The 26,510-nt window shown below is 37.6% G+C and overlaps 1 protein-coding gene across 11 annotated transcripts in view; it reads left to right on the top strand.

Annotated features, from left to right (window-relative positions):
• Nucleotides 1–26,507, top strand: part of KLC1 (kinesin light chain 1) — a 46,695-nt gene extending 20,188 nt beyond the window's left edge. For 2 of the 11 annotated variants that reach the window (XM_040067691.2, XM_040067692.2), the window contains exons 3-16: nt 205–435; nt 2,320–2,398; nt 4,269–4,494; nt 5,011–5,098; nt 5,762–5,863; nt 6,487–6,660; nt 6,802–6,901; nt 7,765–7,814; nt 7,898–7,965; nt 9,310–9,418; nt 11,332–11,493; nt 16,474–16,604; nt 21,098–21,164; nt 22,481–26,507. In XM_040067691.2, the coding sequence (XP_039923625.1) occupies nt 205–435; nt 2,320–2,398; nt 4,269–4,494; nt 5,011–5,098; nt 5,762–5,863; nt 6,487–6,660; nt 6,802–6,901; nt 7,765–7,814; nt 7,898–7,965; nt 9,310–9,418; nt 11,332–11,493; nt 16,474–16,604; nt 21,098–21,164; nt 22,481–22,546 (1,653 nt within the window). In that variant the 3' untranslated portion in view covers nt 22,547–26,507. Of the gene's footprint in view, nt 1–204; nt 436–2,319; nt 2,399–4,268; nt 4,495–5,010; nt 5,099–5,761; nt 5,864–6,486; nt 6,661–6,801; nt 6,902–7,764; nt 7,815–7,897; nt 7,966–9,309; nt 9,419–11,331; nt 11,494–15,137; nt 15,772–16,473; nt 16,605–21,097; nt 21,165–22,480 lie in introns of those variants that run through there. The other 9 variants (XM_040067704.2, XM_040067705.1, XM_040067700.2 and 6 more) reach the window with 7 other exon arrangements.
• The last annotated feature ends 3 nt before the right edge of the window (nt 26,508–26,510 follow it).

Here is a 26,510-nt window from a genome sequence, read left to right as displayed (position 1 = left end):
GTTCCTTCCTACCCAAATCATTCTGTGATTCTAAATGGTGGAAAGGTTTAGAGGAGAAGTGAGAACCATATCTAAAAGAAGGTAAATGAGAATGTTTACCAGATTTCACAGCTGACATAGGTTTAAATAATGAAAGCCTTGTATGTTATGAACAGGACTGCATTCTAGGGGAAGTATGTCACGTGACACTTTCTGCTTTTCCAGGTAATGATGGCCTTGTCAAATCACTTAAATGCGGTGGAATCAGAGAAGCAGAAATTGCGGGCTCAGGTTCGCCGGCTATGCCAGGAGAATCAATGGCTCCGGGATGAATTAGCCAATACACAGCAGAAACTACAGAAAAGTGAGCAGTCTGTGGCTCAGCTGGAGGAAGAAAAGAAACATCTAGAATTCATGAATCAGTTAAAAAAATACGACGACGATATTTCACCATCAGTAAGTTCCTGCATAGTGAAACAGTAGAAGCACCTTACATTTACGTGTGTTGTAATCTGCCTGTTTAACAAGAAATAACATTTTATTTTAAGAGAGTATATATTTTACTGTCTGCAGATAATAAAATACATGAGGAACAAAATTGACAAATACTCATTTAGTATCACGTAAGCTTAAAAATGTGAAGAACTGGACCAAAGCAAAAATCTCACTTCTATAAACTCAGCAGTTAAAATCAGTGACAAATCTAAGCTCTGAGACATTTTAAATACTTAGAGGACTTGGCTTATTTTGACTGGACTGCAGGAAAAATACTTAATTTTTGCTTGTGAAATCAGTGTATAGCTTTTGTATCTGTTGACAATTTACACAAGGAAGATCTTACTGAATCCCCTTTCAGGACCATCTGCCAGACACTGATCATCTGCATGTATTCAAGCCTTTTGTGTTACGTATTCTTAGATTCAGAGAGAAGGTGGACACAACTTTAATTTACAGAAGGAACTTATTTCTTCAAAAAGACTTCTGATTTATTTTCCCTTTTTATAATTTTATTTGGCTTCCTTTGGTTAGGTGGCACTGTAGAGAAGGATCTCATTTTGTGTGTTCAAACCTTCTCAGTAGTGTCTTGGAAAGTGCAGTTTTTCATAACTAATTATTTCAGCAATTTTAATGGTTGGAAATGGCTGTGATTTAGTCATGCATAACTGACTGCTTGACTGCTCCTTTTTAACATGTTGCATGTGCTGAGAGTTGTTTTGGTCAGTTGCACCTGGAATTTTACACTGCTGTTCCATGACTTGGTATTTGTAGATGAATTTTCCAGTGAAACCTGTTCAGAAAAGGGGCAGAGGAAGGGAATACTGGGGTTTTGTTGTGCTATATTGTTAGACTGTAATCTGCAGGTGCATTAAATAGCTCCATTATTTGAAGTTTAATTAAGAAATAAAGTCCAAATAAGCCAAGCATCTTTATAGTTTTACTAACCGTAGTTGTATAGACTCAGCATGAAGTTGGAATCAAAATTAAAATGGTGAACTTCCCATATGAGATGCAGTCCCATCAATTTGCTGGTTTTACAGTGGCCTTGTTCTGCCATCACTGAACTTGAATGCCAGCTGCAGCAGTTTCTCATCTGTGGAAAAAGGTGTTGAATGGAAGGCCAGAAAAATAAGAATGTGCTCTGCCTCTGGGTTTTCTCCTTACTGAGCTCATAATTTCTGAGAGCTTCATCTGTTCATATTGTGTAGGGTCAACATTTAGGAAACAGGACTGAGGGATGATCTGTCTCTTTGTTTTACATTTGAAATGATCTTTCTATGCTTAAAATAAATTTACATGAATGGATTGTGCAGAAATTAATATGGTTCCAGATGGAGACTATTGGAAATGAACTTCCGTTCAAGTGTTCTTGTTTTACTTTGTTTTGTTTTTTTGATTTTTGAACCTTACAGATTATAATTGCAAACTCTTATTATTTGTACAGAAGTTGAGTACTCAGAAATTGAGGTCTCCTTATTCTTCTCCCTTGCCCAACTATAACTGTGTTTATGACTGAAAAGGTACCATGGGCAATTCTGTACTGAGTATTGCTTAATCTTCATAAGACCTAACGCCTCTGTGAGGATGGCAAATGTGTTCTTGTGTGCTTAAATTGAAGCTGAAATCTAGGAGACCTCATTTCTATTCCTGGCCCTTCTGAAGGTGTCTTGTATTGTTTTGGAACAGGGTGTGTAAGTACATGAAAATATAAGACCTTTATAAAACTTCAGTGATAAATGTTATTTTTGTCAATTCTTAATGTGGGGTTTTCCTTTAACATTGCTGATTAACTGTCCTCTTATGCCTTAGATTTAATTTGTTGGGTTTGGGGTTGTTCCGTAGGAGGATAAAGACACGGATTCCACCAAAGAGCCTTTGGATGATCTATTTCCCAATGATGAAGATGACCAAGGACAAGGAAGTAAGTGTATTTCAGATTGCACTGTTGGTGTGTTTCTGCAGTGCAGAATATAAGGATGGTCTTTGCAAAGATGGATACACATGCTTGGGCACCTCTGAGACACAGCTGGAGTGCTGAATGCCTCTGCTAGAATAAGGAATCCAATCACTGGTATGCATTCTGTATATTTGTATGTACAGAACTGGGGCCTAGGTTTTGAAAGAGGGTTTACTAGCTGCTGTAAAGCTCTTCAGACTGATTTAAATTCAGAATTTGTCACGTTATCCTTCTTGGGGGCCTCAGAATGGTTAGTTGTGAGTGACTGAGGCAGATTCCAATCAGGCAGTGAATTCTGTTAATGACCTTTTTAATTATCTGATTCGAGATTCTTGTGGCAAGTTTCAGTATGAAATCATCTTCATATAGTCTTTTGTCCTTTGCTAAGGTTGTCTGCATTAGTTTTAATACTAATTGTGAGAGTGTTGTTTGTCTTCAGGTGAGCAGGACTGAGGTATATGCTGTGGAACTTGAGGTAGATGTTTGGTAGCATGATTGAAAAAAGGTCTTGGTAGATAAGTAATCTCTGCTTAGTGGAATGTGTTTTTTGTACGTGTGTAAACATAGAATATATTGATGTTGTGGAGTCAGTGCAGTGTGCTGGAAGCAGAATGGTTCTTACCAGACAAATGACTTGAGGGAAAATGTCTGAAGGGACCCATCTTTGCAATCAGTAGTTTCAAATTTCCCCTACGGACATGCATACAAGGTACATTGCATTCTTCTCAGTATAGTGAAGCTATCCAGAACCAGCCCTGAACGGAAGGCTTATAGAGTTTACGGTAGGTCAGTGTTGATCATGAACTCCTTCCTAGCTCATCCTTGCTTCCCTAGAATTTTGTAGTAGGAAGGTTGAGAGGCAAAGCTCCCTTACTTCGCTTTACAAAAGACAAAGTTGACATGTCAGAGATTTCTCTGACCTTCCAAAAAATGCTGAAATGCTTCAGTGCTTTGGCAGGCAGTAAAAGCTTTGACTTGCGGAATTCCACTGACAGAAAAATGCTCCCACTTTCTGTGTGGTTTTTGCTTAATAGAAGGGAGAGAATAAAGTCAAGCTCTTGGCTTGAACCCTTATCTTGTGCCTTCTCTACAGTTTAATGAAAATTAATGAGAAGGGGGTATTCTAAATCTCAGAAATTGGTCAGGTGAAGAGAAAAGGGGTAGTACATTTTGGGGGACAGTGGGAGAGTGAGGGTTGCAACAACCAAAGGTTAGGGGCTACTGGAAAGTAAGTGGCTTATCTTCAGAGTCAGCGAGTAAAACTTGAGTTGACTTTGACTCAGGGCATTTTGTCTTGCAGCTGTTATTTCTGGCATCCAGGGTGTTTCAGTCCTTTATGTGCTAACCTTAAATGCTCTTTGGCAAAGCAAGGGAAGGGAAACAAAAAAAAAATGCTATGTTTAGAGAAGAAGAAGAAAGGAAAAAGCTTTTCTACTGGTACTCAGCTTATCTATGTTAGTGTTCCTTTCATATGAAAACAGCGATATTTGTCAGTGCAAAATTATGATAAAATCTTGAGAATGTTACTGGTTTGCTGAGCTGAAAGAGCTTCCTGCTTTCTTCATAACTTTATTACATTTGGCCCTTTGAGCTACTAGAATTGTAAAAATAATAGTAATACAACACTGGACAGAATATGAAGAATAAACCAGTCATATTTCCACTGTCACTGTTCAAGACAGCCTGACTGCTGTGAGGTATGTTCTAATGCTAATTCTGTGTATTGAAGAAATAAAATTCAGTGAGTCTCAGTTTGTGCCATGGAGCACTCACATGAGATGTTCTATTTACAGTCATCGTTTATACAAGCTGAAATTTTGTGGATTTCTTTCAGTTCAACAGCAGCATAGCAGTGCGGCAGCTGCTGCCCAACAAGGTGGCTATGAAATTCCAGCAAGATTACGCACCCTACATAATCTCGTTATCCAGTACGCTTCCCAAGGTAGATACGAGGTTGCTGTGCCTCTCTGCAAACAAGCTCTTGAAGATCTGGAGAAGACTTCAGGTCATGACCATCCTGATGTTGCCACTATGTTGAACATACTTGCTTTGGTGTACAGGTCTGTATACTGGCATAGATAAATACCAGTGAAATAAATGCTTAGTATTTGGCTACAACCTTCTAATATTCAGATTAGAATTTTTTCCCTGTTCTATTTTTTGTTTTAAAATTATTATTAAAACCCTCAAGAGGTTCCTAAAATGTTTGTATGACTCCCTATATTTAAAGTCAAACAAGCTGATGTATTTTTGCCTATACCTTTGCTTTGGGAATGGAATGGGTTTTGATTTTTTTTTTGGCCACTGAGGGGGCATGTCTTGATTATCCACTTCATGGTAATCTAGAGGTAGAAATTGGACATCAGTGTAGAAATAGTACATGCTCAGTACAGTCCTCAACTAGCAAACTATTTACAGTTACAGCTTTCAGGGTTCTACTTCCTAATTTATGAATATATTCTCAATTATTCTTCATTTGTAGTAGCATCTTTAGGTCAATAGTGAACTAAACTTAATTTTTATGATTTTTTTCATTCCTGAATTCCCAGTGTTAATTACATCTCTTTACAATTCAGAGACCAGAACAAATACAAAGATGCAGCAAATCTCCTGAATGATGCCTTGGCCATCCGTGAAAAGACTTTGGGCAAAGATCATCCAGCGGTTTGTATACATGCAATATCATCATTTTAGTTTGTTTTTACCTGAACTTTTTTCCAACTAATTCTAATATCAAACTTGACAGGAAAGGTTTTAAGACCTGGCTTATCTTTAAACAGTACAGGTAGGAGGCCACATTATATTCAGTAATGTTTCACCATAAATAAATTTGCGCATACTTAATTTTGGATTGCTTGGATTTTCTATGGGAAATCAGTTTGTGAAGGAATATTTTAATTTGCTTACTCTAATCACTTTATTATACTCAGATTGAAGGGGCACTTCTGATTTGATTTACTGCTACTTGTTAATGAAACATGAATCAAGCTTTTGTGAAATTCCTGTGATGCTTTTGTAGCCTGTGGGACACAGGGCAGCTCAAAGTATAGATGTGAGAGGTATCTTTGTAAGCAAAGAACATGTGAAGGTGTGTGCACTAAATGACATTTCTACAAAGGTAGCAAAATTATTTCATGATTTAGGTTTTTCTTTCCTCTATTGTGTATGTATGCATTTAATAATAATTATTTCTTCACTTGCAAATTACAGGAGGTCTATCCTGTGCATGGAAAATTTGATAACATGAATGCCTTGCAGATGTGCTAATTTGTCAAGCATTTGTATCAGCAGATTTCGGTGTACTAAATGTTTCTCTGCTGTTGACAGGTGGCAGCAACTCTTAACAATCTTGCTGTACTTTATGGTAAACGGGGAAAGTACAAAGAAGCAGAACCGTTGTGTAAGCGAGCTCTGGAGATCAGAGAAAAGGTATGAGTGACAAATACAGGGCCTCTGAAGGGACTTTGTGAAGGAGAAAGCAAAGTTAAACCCTTACTTTTTTATGGTTTGGTAGAGTAGATCTGCCAGATAAACCCCAGAGTTAACAATGCCTAGCAGCTAGGAGTGTCTGAAATTCAAAACAGTACGAAATTCCTGTAGTGACGCAGAATTGCTGGAGCAATCTGGGTCTATGCTAAATTCTGTATTTTCTGAGAAATGATATTTACCTTTTTCCTTCCCATTTGATAGCTAAATAGTCTTTGATTTGACAAGAGCATTAGAATTAAAAATGAAACTTAGCTAAAATTTTTAAGTTGGTTATTCTCCATGTGGATATTTATTTTAGTCCGTGAGACTGCATCTTCAGGTTTATATAATACTCTGCATATAATGTTGTTTTACTGCTTATTGTGTTCCTCTTATGGATTGTTCTGGATCATTCTCAGTTTGCGATAGAATTGAGTCATTTTCATATCTTTGAAATGCAGCTTTTGCTTTTGTCATCCTTATGTTGAATTGAGGAGGAATAAAACTAACTAACTAAATGATTTATTTTTAAATCCTGGCATGATGATGAGAGAATGTTCTAATACGGTGTATTTCATTTCCAGGTCCTGGGGAAAGATCACCCTGATGTTGCCAAGCAATTAAATAACTTGGCTTTGCTATGCCAGAACCAGGGTAAATACGAGGAGGTTGAATATTACTATCAGAGAGCACTTGAAATCTACCAAACTAAGCTGGGACCAGATGATCCAAATGTTGCAAAAACAAAGAACAATCTGGTAAGCCTTTCCCAAAGTAGACCTGAGACAGAATTTCTCAGTAATTAAAGTCCATTTTTATCCACAATGTATTGTATTTCTTACTTATAAAGGTAAATAAAGCAGTGTGCTGATATCTTTTGGGGGGTATTTTGTTTTTAGGCATCCTGCTATCTAAAACAGGGCAAGTTTAAGCAAGCAGAAACTTTATACAAGGAGATTCTTACTCGCGCTCATGAACGGGAGTTTGGCTCTGTGGATGGTAAGAAACTGAGTCCCTAGATTTGAATTTATGTTTTCTTTTTGTAGTTATGAAATAAAATTTGCAAGAAGTCTATAGTGTCCTGATTAAAATTGTTGTCTGCTTTAGGTGGACTTAAAAGGTAAGCTGATAGATGTGTTGGAAGTACATTCATCATAATTGTTTGCTGGCTTTTAGATACAGCAGCAAACAATTGACTCACAAACATGAGGTAGACTTAGTGGGTTCATGTTTAATGGATTTTGTTGCTTGCATAATTTATCTTACGCTTCACTCAACCCAATTCTGGTATTTTTATAGAGGCAGAAAAATGTACATCACTTTCCAGTCACAGGAAAAAGTCAATGCAGGATTTTTAGTGATGTAAATAAAGACATTGTTAATGCAAGCCCCCCATTAACACATTTAAAGAATGGGGAAAATACCTTCAAATTGCGAATTACACTGCACATTGAAGTCATGAGCATTTTATAAACTAAAAATCCTGGTGAAGAATTTTCGTTGCATCCCATGACAGTAGCATATTCACCACTTAGTAGATGTCAGAGTAGGTGCTAGGATAAAAGAAATAAATTCATGTTTTCTAGCACAGAACTAGACACGTGACAAATGGGTGGCAGTATGTACTGACTTCAAAGCTTCTCAGAAGTAACTGTTTCTAAGTTCAGATAAGAAAAGGAGACAGAATTGTAAAACTGTAAAAGAGTTTGATTTATCTGCTGCTTGTAGTACAGACAGTAAGGTTTTTTGGCAGCAGTAGTATAATTCCCTGGTTCACAGCTTCATTTCAGAGTGGTGAAAAATCAAAAAATCAATACCTTGTAGTTTTATTCTTCTATAAAATACTTTTCTTGTTTCACCAGATGAAAATAAGCCTATCTGGATGCATGCAGAAGAGAGGGAAGAATGCAAAGTAAGACCATTGCCTTAAATCCTTTTTGGAGCTTGTTTAAGTTGCAAATCAGGTATTTTTTTTCAACAATACCTTTGTTTTAGGGAAAGCAAAAAGATGGCACATCTTTTGGAGAATATGGTGGCTGGTACAAAGCTTGCAAAGTTGACAGGTGAGTAATTTCTTTACAGGACAAAAAGCTCATTAATACTCAGTGTTTCAGATGAAAGCATTTTTTAAAAGTGAAATCAAAGCAGCTCCTTGGTTAGGACTATAAAAACTAAAGTATTAAAAATTCCAGGCCCAAGACTGGTTTTCAGGACTACTGCAACAGTTTTCACGTCCTGAGGCTGCTTTCACTCGAGGCTGGTTAGATCCAGTGAGTGACGTAAAATTGCGCCAGTCGTGTTCTTGGCAGTCCTTCAGGTGGCACCATAGGTCACCTTTCCTTCTATACCCCTCCTTGGCACTCCCTGCCCCTGCACGGCCTCTGGAGAGGCCCAAAAATGAGACTGCAAATATCTGCACCTTTAGGTACCTAGCTGGCACAAGAAAACAATGCTAAACTGCCACAACTAAGCATTATTTGGGTTTCTGAATCTTCAAGAATATAGTTGTGTGAATGACCATGTACAGTTTAAAGTGAAATAAGAGAAGCAAGGGTTTCAACTTGGATTATATTGGTGAAATTCTTTTTCTTTGCTCTAATTTTGTTCCATTACTGCAACTCTTAACATGTAGGTGGTGCAGTGTATGAAAAAACCTGCAACTGTGACTGATAGTCAGTGAGGGGTTTTTGTTTACTCATTATTTGAATGCTCATATTTAACTAGCATCAGATCCTTTGTACTGCTGATACCTCCTTTTTTCTCCATCCTGAGTGCTGTGTGCAGTACATTTGGTTGGTTTTTTACATAATTGTTTTCTAATGCATGAGAAAATAGTTTTTCTGTTGTTGCTGGAGCAGAACTTCACTCAAAAATAGTGTGATGAGCTAATTTTGTGCCATTGAAACAAAAAATGTCTTGTAGGAGTGTGAGACCTGTTAATGAAATGGGCAAGTGTTTTGTTTTTGTTGTTCAGGCATGGTTTGAATGCATAGAAACTGCAAATAGGTGTTAAGTGAAAGCTGATGAAAGAAACTGTTAATTACTTTTGTGACTAACACATATTATAGTAATGGTCTCTGCATGAATAAGCATATTTTTTGGAAGCTGCTCAATTATTCAGTTGGATACACTCATCTAGAGCTAAATTTTCAAGTTGGGGTGCAGCTGAGGAGCACAAGGTTTTCAGCATGGCAGTTTCAGGGATGTTGGCTAGTCACAGAGTGAGACATGGATACACTTGGAAAGGAGTCAGCCGGTTATTGTGTGTACGTAGTGTATTCCGAGAGTAACTCCTTACAAAAATATGATAAACACTGTATTAATTCAAGCTTTTATTAGTGAATTGAGAAGAGTTTACTGTGTGAGTATTTGTTTTACGTAGAGTTATTTTTCTTTTCTTTCAATAGTCCAACAGTAACAACTACTTTAAAGAACCTTGGGGCACTTTACAGACGACAGGGCAAATTTGAAGCTGCTGAAACATTAGAAGAGGCAGCAATGAGATCTCGTAAACAGGCAAGTGTGAAAATTCACCTTAATGATGTTTCTGCATAGTGGTCATGCAGATTTTCAGCTTCATGTATGCAGAATATAGAAACTTTCAGTGCCTGGTCACCCTCTAATTTCAGACTGAACTGTTGATAAACTAAACTGATACATCTTAACACTTGCAGTTTGGTTAATTGTTGGGGCAGTGGCACCATGTACTGGGGACATGATTCAAACTGGAGGTGAAATTATGTGGAAAATGAAAGAGCAGAAAACATTGTGTTGGCCAGCAGTCCTCAATTGGCTGCTTGTCCTGGGAAAGAGACTGTAGCTGGGGGAAAATGGGGAGATTCTGCTGGAAATCTCCTGTGCCAATTGTGCTGTTAGGTTTTTAATAAGGAGCTGTCAGACTTACAAATGTTCAGTTTCTGCATACAACTGACTAACGAACAGAAACCTTTTGTTACTTTTGTAAACCAGTAGGATAGATATTAGTTTCAGTGGAGTTTTTCTTTTAATGTTCTCTCTTTGTGCTTTCAGATCTACTGTTCAAGTAACCCTTTCTCCCTTCTTTTAGAAGGTAGAAGAGAGTTTGGGTTTGTTGGGGGTTTATTTGCTTGGTTTTTGTTTCCCTTTTGAATGGTTTGCTACAATGTTTTTTGTAACAGTATCTAAGACTGGACAAGAAAATGTGGGTTGTCACTTGGTGTTAAAAAAGCAAAGTAAGAAAATACAAATAAACAACATGAAAATTCAATTTTAATTTCATTTTTTATATGAGAATAAATAAGACTTGTATTTTTTCTAGAAGCTTGCTGCTGACTCTTTAAGGATGCTTCAGAATTTCACTGTGCATCATAGACCACCCATACCATTAATCCATAGTATATGGCAGTATACACACCCCTAGATTTAGATGTGTAGGAGACAATGCTATGTTTCAGCAGCACTTAACACTACCTTTTTATTCAAGTAATGCTCTTCACTTAGGGAAAAGCAGTTACATGGGAACAAGAACCTGACATCTCCGTACCATTAAAACAACTTTTATTCTTATTCATGCACTTTTAAGAACTTTGGCATCCTTTTCACTTCCTTCATTGTGGCTGGTGTTAGGGATTTGCCACACACATCCCTGCTGCGTTTGCTGCTAGTGCTGTACTGTAGAAGATGCAGAATATTTTGTAAAGTATAAGACATTCATCTGGGATCTCTTCCTGTCAGCAAATACTGGTTATGATGTGGAGTAGGTTTATTATAAAGAAGACAAAACTGAAAATAAGTATGACGTAAGTTTTGATATTTTCTAGTTTCTGTGTTAAAGATTTTGCCTTTAGTGAAGGATTTTCATAGAAGGTACTTTAGCACTTTTGAGATATTTAAAGGATTAATTGATAGTTGGTGGGCATGCTTGAACACGAAGCAAACATATTGACCATATATTTAGTATGTTTATTACAAGTTTGTATTCCATGTCATTTCGTTCTGAAGGAAAATTTTATTAATGGCAAGTGTTCTCCGTCAGTATTTTTAAATAACACAGCCTGTTTCTGACATATTAGATATTCAGACTCATCTCCAAAGGCAGGTGAAAACTGCACCATTTGAGAATTACATTGATGGTTCATGATCTATAAATTGCTTAAATATTTAGCTGCTTGCCAGATTACTTTGGGTAAGTGACACAAACACCACGAGGCTTAGGCAAGTGACAAGAAAGGAAGAAAAGAGCAGCAAGTCAGTGAATTCTCAAACTGCCAAACTGTCCGCTTCACGCTCTGTTGATCCTTGCAATTTAGAAAGGGCAACTCAGCCGCTCTCTGAAAGCAGAATTGGACTGATGAGGGTTTTACTTCTTGCTTGGCACGGATGTGTGTAAGTTTTATATGAACAGAGCTTGTAACAAGATAAAGCCTATTCCCGTTCTATCAAATTCTCAGGGTCTTGACAATGTTCACAAACAGAGAGTGGCCGAAGTGCTGAACGACCCTGAGAGCATCGAGAAGCGGCGGAGCAGGGAGAGCCTCAACGTGGACGTGGTAAAGTACGAGAGTGGCCCAGATGGCGGCGAGGAAGTGAGTATGAGCGTAGAGTGGAACGGGGTAAGTACAGTACACAGTTGGAGAGAATAGCCTGGGAAATCATCACCTAACAACTCGGGCTGCCCACTCACCAGCCTGCTGTGCTTTCAGGAGTTTCCCGCTCGTTCTACGTTGTATTTTGTAATTTTGCAGAATCAATTACGAAATGAAGAATAACATTTTGTCTATCGTAATGCTAAAAAACTCATAGTATTTTAAAATTTTAAGACATCGTTTTTGTTGCTGGCCTGAGTGGTGACTTTCTGCAAGAATCCCAAGCAGTTGTATTTAAGGCTAAGCTGTGTAATGCTGATTGAGTGTCCTGGTTGTGGCCTGGTGTACAATTGCTTGTCAGTGGTTTGTTTTACTGGTAGAAATATTCTGGCAATTAACTCACTTTTGCTTTTTTTCCTTTTGGTGCTGTATTTGCTTGTAATTTAAATGTATTTAAAAATACTCCATCAGTTCGCATCGCAAAGAACAGCTGTTAGGGAAATCTACTGAGTGGTAGCAGTTTCAGAGTAAATTAAAATGACCAGTCGAACACTAAAATAATTCTAATCTCCTCCTTACCCAGCTTGCTGGAGGAAGGAACGAAGTTTTTCAAGCTGCTGTACAATCCATTTTAAGAGGGAGTGCCATCACATAACAATGTGATGGTGACTTCGTGACTTTCCCATATAAAAATTTGTCTGGAGCCAGGGCTTGTTCCTATTTGTTTCCCATATATTGGCTTCACTGTGTTGCACTGAGTATCATAAAGTAAAAAAAAAACCCAACATTTTATATAAATATATATATTTATATATATTTATATATATTTATATATATTTATATATATTTATATATATTTATATATATTTTTATATATTTATATATTTTTATATATTTTTATATATATTTATATATAAAATGTGGTTACCTGTGCATTTTTCTAACCGTTGTTTTCCTTTAATCTGAAGGACAATACAAGCTTTCAGTTATTACCTGGCTTACGTAGTTTGCTTCTGTCACCAGCTTTCCCATGCTTTATCCCATTGCTGGCAATGGGATACATATTGCACTCTTAACTAACTCCCAGCTGCAGTTCTGCTGAAAATACTCTCTTAGATTATAAAAGTGGTGTTGCTTTTGCTGTATGGGAGGGGAAGTAGCCTACTTTGCAATACTGAGTGTTCTGAAGCTTCATTTCTCTTACAGTAGTAATCTTTTTCTCCCCATCTTTTTGTAAGCCACATGAGACAAAGCTTAGTTTTCCAAAGAAACCTTGAGAAAGCACAAAGTGCTTTAGTCTTAAAGGAGAATGTACTTTCCATCTTTGCTTTTGCCTCTTTATTACTGTTCTCTTGGCATTGGTGTTCTCAGTGCCAAGACAGTCAATCAGCATCTATTGTGAATTAATACTGCATCATTAATAAAGCCAAAGTCAGGTTGAATAACTCTCTTTTTAATTCTCATTTTGCCCATTCAGCATTAGAACTGTGTACTGTACTCTGCCCTTAATTTTCACTATACTTTGCATGACTGTATGTTCTAAATGGATTAAACTTTTTTCAGTTATTGACATCAATGCATGCAGGGTTTGGATGGAGAGGGCCTTCTGGGGAAAAGCAATAGACAGTATTTCTAGGTCAATATTTGACTAAAACTCAGTGATAAAATTTCCTGGTCTGAAAAATCAAATTTTGACATCTCAGGGTAAGCAGACTTCATTTTTAGTGTGCTCAAGTGGCATTGCTTCATTCTCATCTTTGTTATTTCTTTTTTCCCCCTCTTAAGAGAAGGTATTTTGTATTATATGTTCTACATGAAGTGGGCAACTCTCTCTCCCTTCCCCCTGCAAGTGTTTCTATCTCAGTGATGTTCTTCCCTCTTCTTTATATTGTGTAGTTTTTTTTTTACCCTTGTGTGTTCCCTCCAGACAAAATAACTCTGACTCATTAAGTGCAGTAGAATCTTTTATTTGTGTCTGCAGAGCCTGAAGAGTGGCCTGCCTTTTCCATTTAAATTCTTCTGAAGTGGTCAAGCTGACTCTCTGTCAGAGAGAATAAGTGGAGTATGCAAAGGGACAAACTCAACAAAAACATTATGTTAGAAGATGTCATTAAGGGCCTTCCATATGTAATGTAATCCATATTAAGCATTGTAGGCTTTGATGTAATGTCTTACACTCTCACAAAAGAACAGAAGTATCTGTTGAAGTAAATCTTCCAGTAACAATTAAAACAGATACATTTAAGTGAGTTGTTGTAGTGCATCTTTACATGTCACTTCTAAAGTTCAGGACTTAAAGTGAACAGAAGATACTTGAAAATGCAGAGAAATACTTGGTCTTAAAAATGTAAGGTGGGAGAGCCAAGATTTGGATCCTTACTACACTTTCACATAAAAAATAACAGTGAGTACCTGCAACTGGCATTTTTGTTAACTGATCTTGCAGCCTGCTGCAGGACAGATGAAAATATTCGTGCTGCTTTTTATAATGTTTGTAGTGTGAGAAATTACCTTTTCATACTCTAAGCCATATGCTTCAGAGTTCTAAATCATATGCTTAGGAGTTTGATATTTTTATTTTAGATTTGAAGTATCCAAAAGCTTGTCTGCTTATTCCTAATGCTCTAGTTAGGTATACTGTATAGAGTTATACTCTATACCTACCAAATTTGTCTTACTTTTGGATCATTTTCACTACTCTATATTGCTGATGGCAGACCACAGGAATAATTAGCCTTTTCACTGATCTAATACTTCTATCTGGAATTTAGACTTCAGTTTATTAAATCCTGCAAAGCTGAAGTCTGTCTTTAAATGTGAACAACATGTGCAATTTAGTTTGAAACATAAATACTCAGATTTAGATCTTCTAATCACTTGGTGGCAAGGCATTTTTCCATTTCCAAGGATAATTTTAATTACTGTTCATTCCAGTTGTTACAGATAAAGGCTCTCAAGACAGGTACCATGAGCATATCAATAATGGTTGCTGTACTTGCACATAGAATGAAAAGTGTGCAAGTTGAACCACAGTTTATTTTAAAGGTGCATTGCTTCAGCTGCTTCACTGCATTAGGGACAGCAGAGAAAATTCCACTTGGGTTATATATACAGACACAGATCTGTTCTAAAAATACTTGTGAAAGTGAATTCACCCAGACCAGTTGGATTCTAGTTCCTTAAGGGAATGAAGAGAATTTTGTCTGGAGATTAGGTGAAGACCTCTTTCTTCTTGGACTTTCGTTTCAAGGAAGATTCCTGACAGAAGTTAAAGCTGAAATGAATGCACTTTGCTCTAGTCTGCCTTTTTTTTTTTTTTTTTCTTTTTTTTCCCCCCCTCTTTTTGTGTTAACATCAGCTGAAAAAAAAAATTCCTTTTGTTTTGTTTACGAAATGTAATAATGAAACTATTTCTAACTTGAATGCACAGCATCAGTCATGCTCATTTGTCAGTCCCATCTCAGTGATGTAGGTGAAACTGCATAAAGGTGTAGGTTCTGGTAATTGCAAGGGCCTGCACTTTGTACTTAAGGGCTGTCCAAATAGTTACTCTGGAAAAAAAAAAGTTTTGAACATGACCTAGAAATACTGTAAACTAACTATTCAAAATTGAAAACTGTTGAATTCTTCCCAACAGTTTCATTCAGTTTTTCTCTCTCCGTTTCTGACAGGCCTAGATGCCTTTTGTGATTCTTATACTGTCTCCTGCATGACGGGCGTGCACCATCTTCAAGCTTTAACTTCTCTCTTCAGTACTGACTGCTGTGTTTTAGCAAACCCCTTAAGATTCTTGTCAGAGCTACACTTCCCTGTAAACTGGCCATTCCTTCAGTGCTGGTGTCGTTTTTTGGTTTTCTATTTCTGTACCTGTGTAGCTTTGCCAGATATGTATCTAGTCATACCAAATGTTATTACAACCATTTGCTGTGTAATACATTAGTAAAAAAAAAACCAAACAAGTAACAATGACCTTTATAAGTAGCTGTTCACTATGGAATAAAGGTAGTTAAAAGTATCACACCAAGGTATTATTGAAATGGCATGATGGTGATCTTTACAGGAGAAAAACCAAACCCGTAAAAGTAAAGCATGTTCTCCAAGTGCTTTAAAAGTGTATTTAGAGACCTATTATATGGTTAACATCAATATGGAACTCTGGATGTCTTCACTTACAATTATTCTAAAGTAGCATTGCTGTTTAGTCTTTGTGTGAGATTTTGGCAATTATGCTTTTCTCTACTAATCTTGGTGTTCAGTGATTTGTGTATTCGTCTTTCTAACTTCTAATAAACTCACTCCAACTCAGGTGTCTGTCTTTGCTTAGTAGTGCTTTTTTCTTTTTCAACTCTTCTTTCATAATCACATAGGCTTTCTCTGGAGTAGGGAGTGGTCACTTCTAATCTTACTAAACTGTTGGGGTTCTCTAAGAGTAAACATTTAAAAACAGATTTGTGGTCACTCTTGTGAGTTTCTGTGGGTCAGCGCAGCAGTGTAAAAACATGAATGCAATATATGAAAAATTAATTTCATTGTGGTTTACATTTTCTTTGGTAAAAGTTAAAGACGAAGCACAGGAATTTGACCAGATGTATTTCTGATCAGAAATGTTTTTGTTGAGGGATTTTAGGGTTAATTAAACATGTTTGCAAGTAATGTAGATATTTAGAAATGGTTTTTCTTAGATTGATGGAATGCTTTTGCTTGGGGCTTGTACTCTGATAACCACAGTGTGCTCATATGAAATGGTGGTGAATTGCTGGACTACTGTGGTTTTATTGATGGTGAATTGTGGCTTGGGCATGTCTTCACGTTTAGAAATCTCCCTTACACTTTGGAAGGACCCCTTCTGCTTTGGTAAACTTGTAGCTATACGGTATCACGTGTTTAGGTAAATGTATATAGTGTAAGTATATATTAATAGCAATTAAAAAGTAATAATTCATCGCTGAAATGTTTTCAAGGCAGGCTTGGGGGAGGGCAGTTTCACATGTGTTCAATTTCTTTCAGGATGGCACTGGATCTCTAAAGCGCAGTGGTTCCTTTAGCAAGCTCCGAGCTTCCCTTAGACGCAGCAGTGAGAAGCTGGTTAGGAAGCTGAAGGGAGGAAATTCCCGGGACAGTGAACCAAAGAACCCAGGGTAATTCATTATCTCTTCTTAGCTGTGCTGGTGTCCCTTGCTCTGTGCCTCACTGTAGCCTAGGCTAGTTCCTAGGGCAGTGTTCCCTTCCCTGCTTAGCTACCTGCATATCATACACAGCTATATCTTAAAGAAAAATAAAATAGGAAATAACTTCCTAAGCTTCCGTTGTAAGTTCTGTAACATCTGAGGGTTTATATTTGCTTGTAAGAATTAACACTATTTAAAAAATATGTTTTTTCCTTTTGCTGCTTTACCTACTTGAAGATTAGAAAAGCTTCATAGAGCTACTGATAAGTGTTAGTTACCTGCAAAACTATTCTTTTCACACAGCAGTGGAGAATAATAAATGTTACTGATTTTTATAGTAAAAGCCTGAGTACAGTAAACCCGCAACTAACATTCTTGATATAGCTTAGTATCTTGATATATTCTTGATACAGCTTTATATATTGCTGTGAGCATAAAGAGAATTACCAACTGAAGCCCCTTGTGGTTTGTATTTTTGGACAACTCAGATGTCAGAGAGCAAAGGAGAATGTTGAAAAGCTTGAGCCTAGTTGTGCATCTTATTAACATTTTGGCCCCAGTGAAGTCTGGTAAAAATCCACATTTATTGAGTCTGACTGCTCACTTTTCCCATCTTACCGTATGATGATGGATTTGAGTGTATATAATATTTCTGATAAATCCATAAAATCATTCATCACTTACTGGCTGCTACAGAGAAGTTGAAACGTTAAAATACACCTACTGCTTTTCATAGTGGTACTTCTGGGTGTTCCCCTCAGCCCCAACACAATTGCAGTCAGTTTTACCGGGATTTTTGCCCTTGTTGTGAAAAACTAGAACTCATTTAGTTGGCAGGAAGCTAACAGTGTGAACTTGTGGTTTAGAACAGTCATATTGGAGAACTTGGAGTGGCTTCTGATAGAGCAACTGAACCTGAGTTGTGTGGTAGATGATGATGATGGTATTGCTTGAGACAGGGACCTGGAGGCAGGGTCTCACTGTGTTTCTGGAAGTGCTCCAGTGAAGTTTTGTCTTACTGTTTTTATGGCTGTAAAACATGAAGTACAGCAGCAGTACATGTAGAATTAGCTTTCTTGCATATTTGTTTCAAATTCAGCCTGAATTTAAAGCTGTTACTTAAGATTTCACTGCCAGACATTTGATGCTGAAGGTACTGAATGGAACTGAAGGTCAAAATTCCTTTGCATTTATTGGTCCATCATTAAGAACTACCTCTGAGATAAGAGGTTGGGAATAAACTGTGGAATGCACAAGATTAGAAGGAAATGTGTAAATGTAAAATGTGTTAGGGAAGACAAACAAAGGCAAGCCAAAATAGAATAAATGGGAGAATTCCTTCTTTTTCTTCAGTATTAGCAGTTTTATACATTGGTTTTCTGTTTCTATTCAATTCTGTCCAGAGTTCATACATCCTAGTTTCAGGTATATTGTTGTATGAACAGATACATTTATCCATAGCTAATTTTGCATTTTCTCCTCATTTTTGTGAGATGTGGAAAGGTTTTCAATTTCACAAAAGCCAGGAGGTTTATTCCTTACTCTCTGTAGTATTTATAGCTAACTCTTTCTGTAGGTAAAGTCCATGTTTATAGGTATAGAAAATGATGTTTACATATAACTGAAGATATGTGGCTTTGCGGTGCCTGTGAGAACTCACCTGCCTTGTTGCTGTCTGCACTTGAGTTGTGTTACCTGAGTTACACTCTGGGTCTGTAGCACAAGATAAGATTTCCTCAGATGAAGGCGCTAATGTGAAACAAAATTGAAAGCAAAGCAGAATCTTGTTTGCTTTCCCTTTCTGACAAAGTCATCTTGTTTTTAGATGGCACCGTAGTTCTCAAGGAATAATTTATTCTTAAAACTTGAAATAAGTGTATTGCATTGGCAGGCTTTTATGTAGATAGGCACTTTCAGTGTATAGGACAATAAATACTATAATTTCTGTTCTTGTAAAAAATAGAGTTTTAAAATCCTGATTTATATTAGCTGGTTTTAATAACAAATGCAGAGATTTCTGGTATTAAACACCAGCTTTGTAGGTCATAAAGCATAGCTTAGGTATTGATGTGCCAAGAAATCATTTTGATTTCATTTTATGAAGAAACTTTGGTTTCCTCTGAGTGTTACAAAAAGCATATTCAGGTCACCATGCAGACCTTTGGGTTTTAGTGTGTATGATAGCTGAATATTTCAATACAGACATAGCACATGTATAAATCTTCCTTGCTGTGAATGCAGCCACAATAGGTAGAACATTTCTGTGCCTCCCTCCTTAACAGTTCATTCCCTGCCTGTGCCTCTAGGAAGGTGTTACTTTGAACTTGATTTACACCTCTTGTTTATACTCTGCTTCTCTGAATAGGAACTGACAGTGCTGGTGTGAGCACTGAGGGAGAAATACTTGAATAACAATACACTCACAGGATGAGGGAAGGACTTAGTGTCCGTGTGTTTCTTGATACAGAAGGTTGAAGAGAATAAAATGGAAAACTCATCAGGGAAATTGTTTCTTTACAATCCTGCAAATGCCTTTTTGACAAATAACAAGTATCTTAAAAGTGGTCTTTGAAACATGCAATACCTGAAGCAAGGTATCAGTTCTTTATCATATTTCAGAATTCAGTTCTGTAATGATTGAAGTTTGATTAATTTGTGTTCTTTATTTTTTCACTTCAAAATTAATGATCATACAGCAAAACAGTTAAGATTTTTAATCTAAAAACCAGGCTTTCATTACTGCTATTATTTATGCACTGAAAAAATACCTGTGTGTTCTTTGTGGAGTCATATTTATAACATGGAGGGAACTAAAATTGCATTTGCCAGACTGAAGTTCTTAAAAATGTTGATTTAAACAAACCCAAACAAATAAAAGACGCACCCACAAACAAAGTAGTATCTCAGGTATGATTTTTTTTTTTTAATTGGCACTTTAGCAAAAACCTAAAATACGCATGGGAACTTTTACTGGTGGATTTTTTGTTTCCCTGGAATGTTTTCCATAAACCTTTATGCTCCTTTGGAGAGTTTTCTGTAACATTTTGTTTGTTTTACAGATTAACTTCCTTTGACTTCCATATATAACCCCTTTTGTACCTGTTTCCTTGAATAAATGAGAGGTGTACACCATGCATGAGTCCTTGCTTTGTTGTTGCTAACACTTATGTCAAATATTTTAAATTACGTGCTTCTAGCTTGGCTTTGGAAACACCCAGATTTAGTGCTGGGGAGAACTAGCCAGGCTGTGTTATGTGGCAGCTGTTGCCCCGTGTTTTGGTTCATTGTCCTGCTAAGCTTTTGCTTTACCAAAGCATTTAAAACTTGTGCTTTGACTATTAGCAGTGTTGCTTCAGTAGAAAGAAAAATCTGGGTAATATCTAATATTGTCTGTGTGGATAAACCTTTCCATGTTACTGGAAGGCATTGGAAAGTTTGCTTTAGCCAGTTGGCCCAAGCTGCAGGTAGCTCTGCAGGGTTAGGGCTCGTTGTCTTGTGACCAGTTCATCAAATAATGTATTCAAAGCCTTCATTAATTCTGAAATAGTTAAAGAGCTTGTGAAAAATCAGAGCAAGTGCAGAACATCCTGAGTCATGGACAGGCACTAGTGTAAAAGATATCAGCCATTCCGTGACAGGAATCTTAGGGCTGATCTTGAATTTCATGATGCACACTTCAAAATACTTTTCGTTAAATTTTGTGTATATTTGAGAAATGTAGGTAAACTATTATCCTCATTTCAAACAGCAGCAGATATTGCAGTTAATGCAGTGATATTTTGATTGTCGGTAGCTCCTGGGTAGGTGATGAATTTTTTCCCCTTTTCCATTGCTTTCCATACCATATTCCAGGGTGCTTGTTACCGCTGCTTGGAGTGTTGTAAAGCCAAAAGCACAACCAAAGCTAACAGCAGCAACCATCTTAGTTCCTTTCATTTTGAAATACTTAGAATAAAACATTTTAAAATGCTTTAAAAATTTATTCTGAAGACTTTACTAAATGAGGCAGAAAGTACCAAGCTAACTTTTGTTGTAGCTTTTTCAAGGTAAATACTGCCTACACAACAAATTGGTGTTTCAGATTGTTTTTTCCTAAACTGTTTGAATGTTTTGATGCTTTTGTAAGAAGCCACACAAAATTGAACCTGATAATGAATTAAAACTTGGTGTAATTAATTTGATGCCCTTTAAAAATTGAGATTTTGAGTTAAATCAGTTGCCTGAAATGTTTGAGCTCCAAGGAGCTTGTAATTTTGGGGGGTTTATTTGTAATTAGAAGTGAGCACGAACATATTTGAACTTCTGTAGTTGTTGCCTTAAAGGCTGTCCCTCAGATCAGTTTTGGGGCACTGTTCCCACTCCCTTCGCTGTGCATTGCTTGTTGTTGTACTTGTGTTTTTAGAGCTGTAGTTTTCAGCCATTCTGATCAGTTTATCCTTGCATGTTCACTGTCCTGGTTGCAGCATGAAGCGTGCCAGTTCTCTGAATGTTCTTAACATGGGTGGCAAGGCTACTGAAGATCATTTTCAAGTAAGAAGCCCTACAATACTCTTACAAAAATAAGTACTGTTAGTAGGGTTTGGGATAAAAAGAGTGTGGTAAAAATAATAAACCAACAACCTCACAGTGATTGTAAGATCCTACTTCAGTAAGGTGTTAGAAGGCTGTGCTTAAGGCATCATTCTCTGACACTTTTGTGAATTATGGTTAATTTTAAGAAAGGGTTCAAGTCCAGCCAGGAAAGAGCATTGGCTTTTATGATACCAAGCAGTCTCTGGCTTGGGGCTTCTATTACAGTGGATATAAAACTTACGGAATATGAACATTCTTGTAAAAACAACTTAAAAATGCAAGAGCTGTTAAAGGCCAATATTTTCAATATTTTTTTTACTTCAGCCCCTTTCTTGCAAAGAGCCTGTCATTGTAATTACTGTACGTTTCTGAGGTGGCACAGGAGCAGTCTCAAAAGTTTGTCTGATCCGTGTTGTGCTTCTGCTAATATAAAACCTTATTTTGCTTAACTGTTCATGGTGTGCCCAAGTGCTACTCCTCATTGCTTGTTTTTACCTAACAAATCACTGTTTAAATTGTCAAATGAGTGAGCAATGTTCTTCTAAACACTGCTGTGTGTTTTACTAACACAGTAACTGCCACTAATTTTAGGAAGATAAAATTGCTTCTCTACTAACAAAATGTAGGTGAGGATCTTCATCACCGTGTCTCCTAAAGTAGCAGGAAAGCCCCAACTGTGGCTCTTGTTCTCCCCAGTGGTGTAAAGGTGTTGTAACTGTATGGTGCCTAACAAATGTGCTGCAGAGTTCCCTGTGGTTGGAAGTGGGAGCAAAACTTAGCTCAGGGTGAGGCTCAGCCAAAACAAATCCAGAGTAAAGCACAATTCTCTGCAGCAGTAGTGCCAAGGGTGTCAGAGAGCCGTGTCTGAGGTGCCCCTGACTGGATGGATCCTCTGTGTGTGTTTAACTGGTGTGACCTCCAGAGGAGGGGCTTTTTGTTGGTGTGTACAACACAATAGCAAAATCAGTTCTTTCTTCTTGTGGGCTTTTGTAATTCCTCCTCTGTCGGCACCCATGGCAATTCCCATAAACAGGCTCTTGCATTTCTGGGAAGGCTTGGGTTGGACTGTAAGGATGTGTGAACTTTACAGTGTTGCTAGGTAAAAATTGGGGAAAAAGATGTTTATTGGGTTCTGGAAAGCATCCCCCTCTCCAGCACAAATGGTTCTCAGGAGTTTATGTTTGTTCCCGTTGGTTAAAACTAGTACTTTTGTCTGTTTGCTGGAACTATCTGGACATCTGCTTAATTTCTTTGTTTTTTTCCCCTTCACACAGGAACGAAATAATTGTCTGACAGACTCGCGAGCTCTGAGTGTCAGTCATTCTGATCTGGCGCATTGAGATTTGGGACAGAAGCTAGCTAATATTCCTGTGTGAATAAAGAAGCACTGAGACCTTCAAAGCTTTGGTTCCTCATCCTTGTGTATAGGAACACCTAGTTTGTTGATGCTGTTGGTTTTTTTTCCAATGGACTGCTGTTTTTACTTTTTAAATAGGGACAATTTTAAACACAGCGTTAGTGTGTGTTTTCTTCTAAGGGAAAACTATAGATACATATTGCTCGTTGCACTGCTTCCATTCATGCTACTTACATAGAGTTCTTTAATAGATCTGTCTGTTACAGCAGCCAAAAAAAAAAAAGCAAAAATACAAACACATTCGAAGCATACCAAAATGCAACCGTGTTGGAAAATGCAAGCAAAATTAAATGTGTGACAGTAAATACACACAGTGCTGGAATGAGAAGTGGATAAATTTACGTGCATTACTGTAGAAATTCCAGTCGAGCATTCTGTAGTAGTGGGGTTTGCCTTTGCAGCACTGATTCTTGTAACGGTAGAAGCCTTGGCTAGCAAAACAGCACTTAGACTGACCTAACCACTAGACTGAGCTATTAAATCTTCCAGAAGTGATGGCTGGAGGTGAGTTACCTTTCGATAGAATGAATTGCAACACCTGTGACCTGTGATAGAATGAATAGCAACTTTTGATAGCGTAAGTCTTAGGGCACAGTAATCAACGGACATAGGATGGTTTGTGTACGTCAAGAGAAATGGAAAAAAACCCTTTAATTTGTTGTGACTGAAGAATACTCAAGTTTTGGACTGCAACTGTCCCAGAGCAGCTGCTGCTGCTCTCAGGGCAACATCGAGTCTCAGGTTGACTTTCTCGCTTGTCCACTGGAATTCACAATCCCATTCTCTGTTTGCTGAAAGTGCCCAACGTTGCGTTACGCTGATCCCAAACCCCACCTTTCTCCACACCAGCTGGTGGCAGCAGAAGCGGGCGCTGCACGCCGGGATGTCGCACTGCGGGGAGGCTGCTCTGCAAGGACCGCTCAGTGCTGGGGGCCCTCGTGGGAGCGCTCGATGGCCCTAAGTGGCAAGTGACCTGTGTGACCACGTAGCCGTGTTAAATCCACTTAGGTTAACGTATAGATGCTGTCTGTATACAGGACTGCGGCTGGAACGAAGTATGTACGTTCTAAGGATTTCATAGACGTTAGGATTTCATTTTGCTTTTCTGTAAAGCTTGTAATTTTGTTCATCTTTTGTAAAAATTCCTGTTCGTGTGAAGTTGGATGAGAAAGTAAAAAAAAAAAGGCAAGCAGTGTGTGTATAAATGTATTTGTGGTCATAGTTGTGAGTTGGAAAATGTTGAACAAAGTTAACTTTGGGAAAAGCTGGAAAATTTCATTCAAGGTCAGCACCAACTGAAGGAGGTAAAAATATAGGAACATATGCAAGTGTTAGTATTTGAACAGGCTGTGAAAAGTCACTAGAGTTAATACTTAGTAGGAGTTTTTGACTGGGTTTGCACCTGGTTTTAAGTTGGTTACAGTAACTGATGCAGAAGTTGTCTGTGTAATGCACTTAACGATGTTTACCAGGAGCACCCTCTGAGCATCTCTGCAAAGGAGCCTGTGTGTGGTGCACCTGCTTTAGAGACAGTGTAGGAATGGTGAGAGACAATGCTGCTAATAATTATGTAGAGGTTTTAGCACATAGTGCAATTCATTAATGAACTCGAGCAGGAACAGGTTGTTGCTCGGTTATCTTAACAGTAGATACTCATATAATGTTGACTCTTGAGTTTTAATCTTTTTATTAAGAGCTTTTTATATTAAAAAAAATGTAATATATATACTTCTTTTTTCCTCCTAAAGTGTGTTCTGTGCCCTCAAGGTGAACTGGGCTCTCTGCACGAAGGCAGACTGAGCTGGCTTTGCTAAAAGAACCGTGTCAGGCTGCCAGGCCAGGGGTGCCCACGTCCAGCCCCCACCCCACTTCAAATCTGACTTCCAAAAAAACCCCACAGAATTATTCAGACACAAAACTCTTTTGATAGTAAGGAATTACTTAAACTGAAGGACATGATTCCCACGTCCGTCTTTCAGCTTTGAAGCAAAATGATTTTTTGCAGCCTCTCAAACCCCCAACCCAGTGTAAATAGGCAATAAATTATGTAACCATGCCAAATTACAGTGTACAGTGAGTTTCAAAGTGCAAGACTGTGGTATGGTGATAGTGAGGGAACTTCCCTGGTCAAGATCTTGCTCGTGGTGGCATTACTAATACTGTGCTTTTAAATGTTTTAGTTCTTTATATAGTATTTTAAAGTGTGATGGAAGGTTAAGTTGTTGAGCTAATGTGTATTAAACAACTCTTATATTTAAAAGGTTTAATTTTTTTTTTCTGAGAAGAAACAAATTTCAAGACTTCTTTAATCTATAAATCCCTGAGAATATTAGCCAAGTCCTTACTGTTAGGAGCCAGTGAGCTGTTAGCAGTTTGAGAACTTTTGAAAAACAAAAACCAAATTAAAGTCAACATTCCCTGTGTTTAAATCATGGATGAGTTACATGAGGACATGGTTCATGTACATTTATATTTCAGATGGGCTTCTCAGTTCACTTCTACACAAGATTTTCTTTCTGCATTTCCTTTTGTAAGGTTCCAGTTTATAACTAAGACTCTGCATAAAGAATATATCCAGAACATCCAATTGTGTAATTCTGGGATGTCTTCAGCACCAAACTAAATCAACAGCTCTGATGAAACAGAAAACTGGAAAGTACATTCAAAATTGACAGACAGCGTCAGGAAAACTGCAGCCTTGGTAGTGCAGTTGTGTTTTTAATCTGGCATTTTTGTCCTTGACAAAAATTTTAAGGGTGAACTTGAATAAAAACATAACAAGGACTCCACATTAGGCCTCAGACTCTCCTGCAAACAGTGGTGAGCCTGGGTGTAGAGCAGGATGTGGGATGAATTGTACATGGAATTGTTACTCATAGAAAGGTGCCTGTTGCCCTTCTGTCTCTGGCTCTTGGCAATATTTTGAGTTTAGATCTTACTAGAAGTCTTGTAAAATGTAATTGTTTCATTATTTGCTCCTCTTCTGGAGGAGTAACTGATGCATTGCTGTTGTGTGTCTGCACTTACACAATACAAAGAGTCAGTTATCTACAGTTTGTACTTTTTGTTACAGTAAACCTTCATCCCCCAAGCACTCCTGAATAGTAGTAAACTGAAATGGTTTTGAGCTTGAGAACTATTTGTACTTAAGTTGTATGATTTGAATCCAGAGATTTTGAAAATGGTGTGGTTCTGTTGTAAATATCTAGTAAAAGGCGTGTGCAGTGCTGCATTGATAGTGTTTACAGTAGATGAGTTTAAGTGACTTTGGTTTTTGTTATGTAGGTCACATGTTGTGTCTGAAGGCTAAGAGAGTGGCCTGTTTAGTCATGTTAGTCTGTACTGAGAGAATAAATGTTAACAGATGCGATGCTGAGAAGTTTAGTTTCATTGTCATCCATTTACAGAAGTACACGGGATTGTGTTTGTGTAAACACTTGGAATTGATGATTATCTCAGATATCTACATTGGATTATTTTTTTCCCCTAAAACCATTCACAATTGTGCCAGTACACTGGCACAGGTAGTGTTCAGGTCAGTTGTTAAAAAACCTGAAACAACAAAGCAAGGAGCCAGACAGAGTGTGGGGCGTCTGGTAGAGGTCCAAGGGCCCAAGTTGCGAGGGTGCTTGTGCTCACAGTGAAGTTGCAACACTTCCTTGGTTACAACTGCTTGTAAATGAGAAATACTTAGGGAACCATAGTTTCTCAAGTGTCATTTAACATTTCTTTTCAAAGTGTAGAAGAATATTTAAGTAGTCTTGCAGGACAAAGACTTAATACATTCTAGACTGTACATCTTTGTAAAAACTACATTTTCTGTTTCTTGTATAGAATACAAATCTCAGTTGTGAAACCCAAAGATGAATAAAGCTCTATAAAGGGAA

Source organism: Hirundo rustica, chromosome 6 (assembly GCF_015227805.2).
Source record: "Hirundo rustica isolate bHirRus1 chromosome 6, bHirRus1.pri.v3, whole genome shotgun sequence".
Taxonomy (NCBI): Eukaryota; Metazoa; Chordata; class Aves; order Passeriformes; family Hirundinidae; genus Hirundo; species Hirundo rustica.
This window is presented reverse-complemented; position numbering and strand designations above follow the sequence as displayed.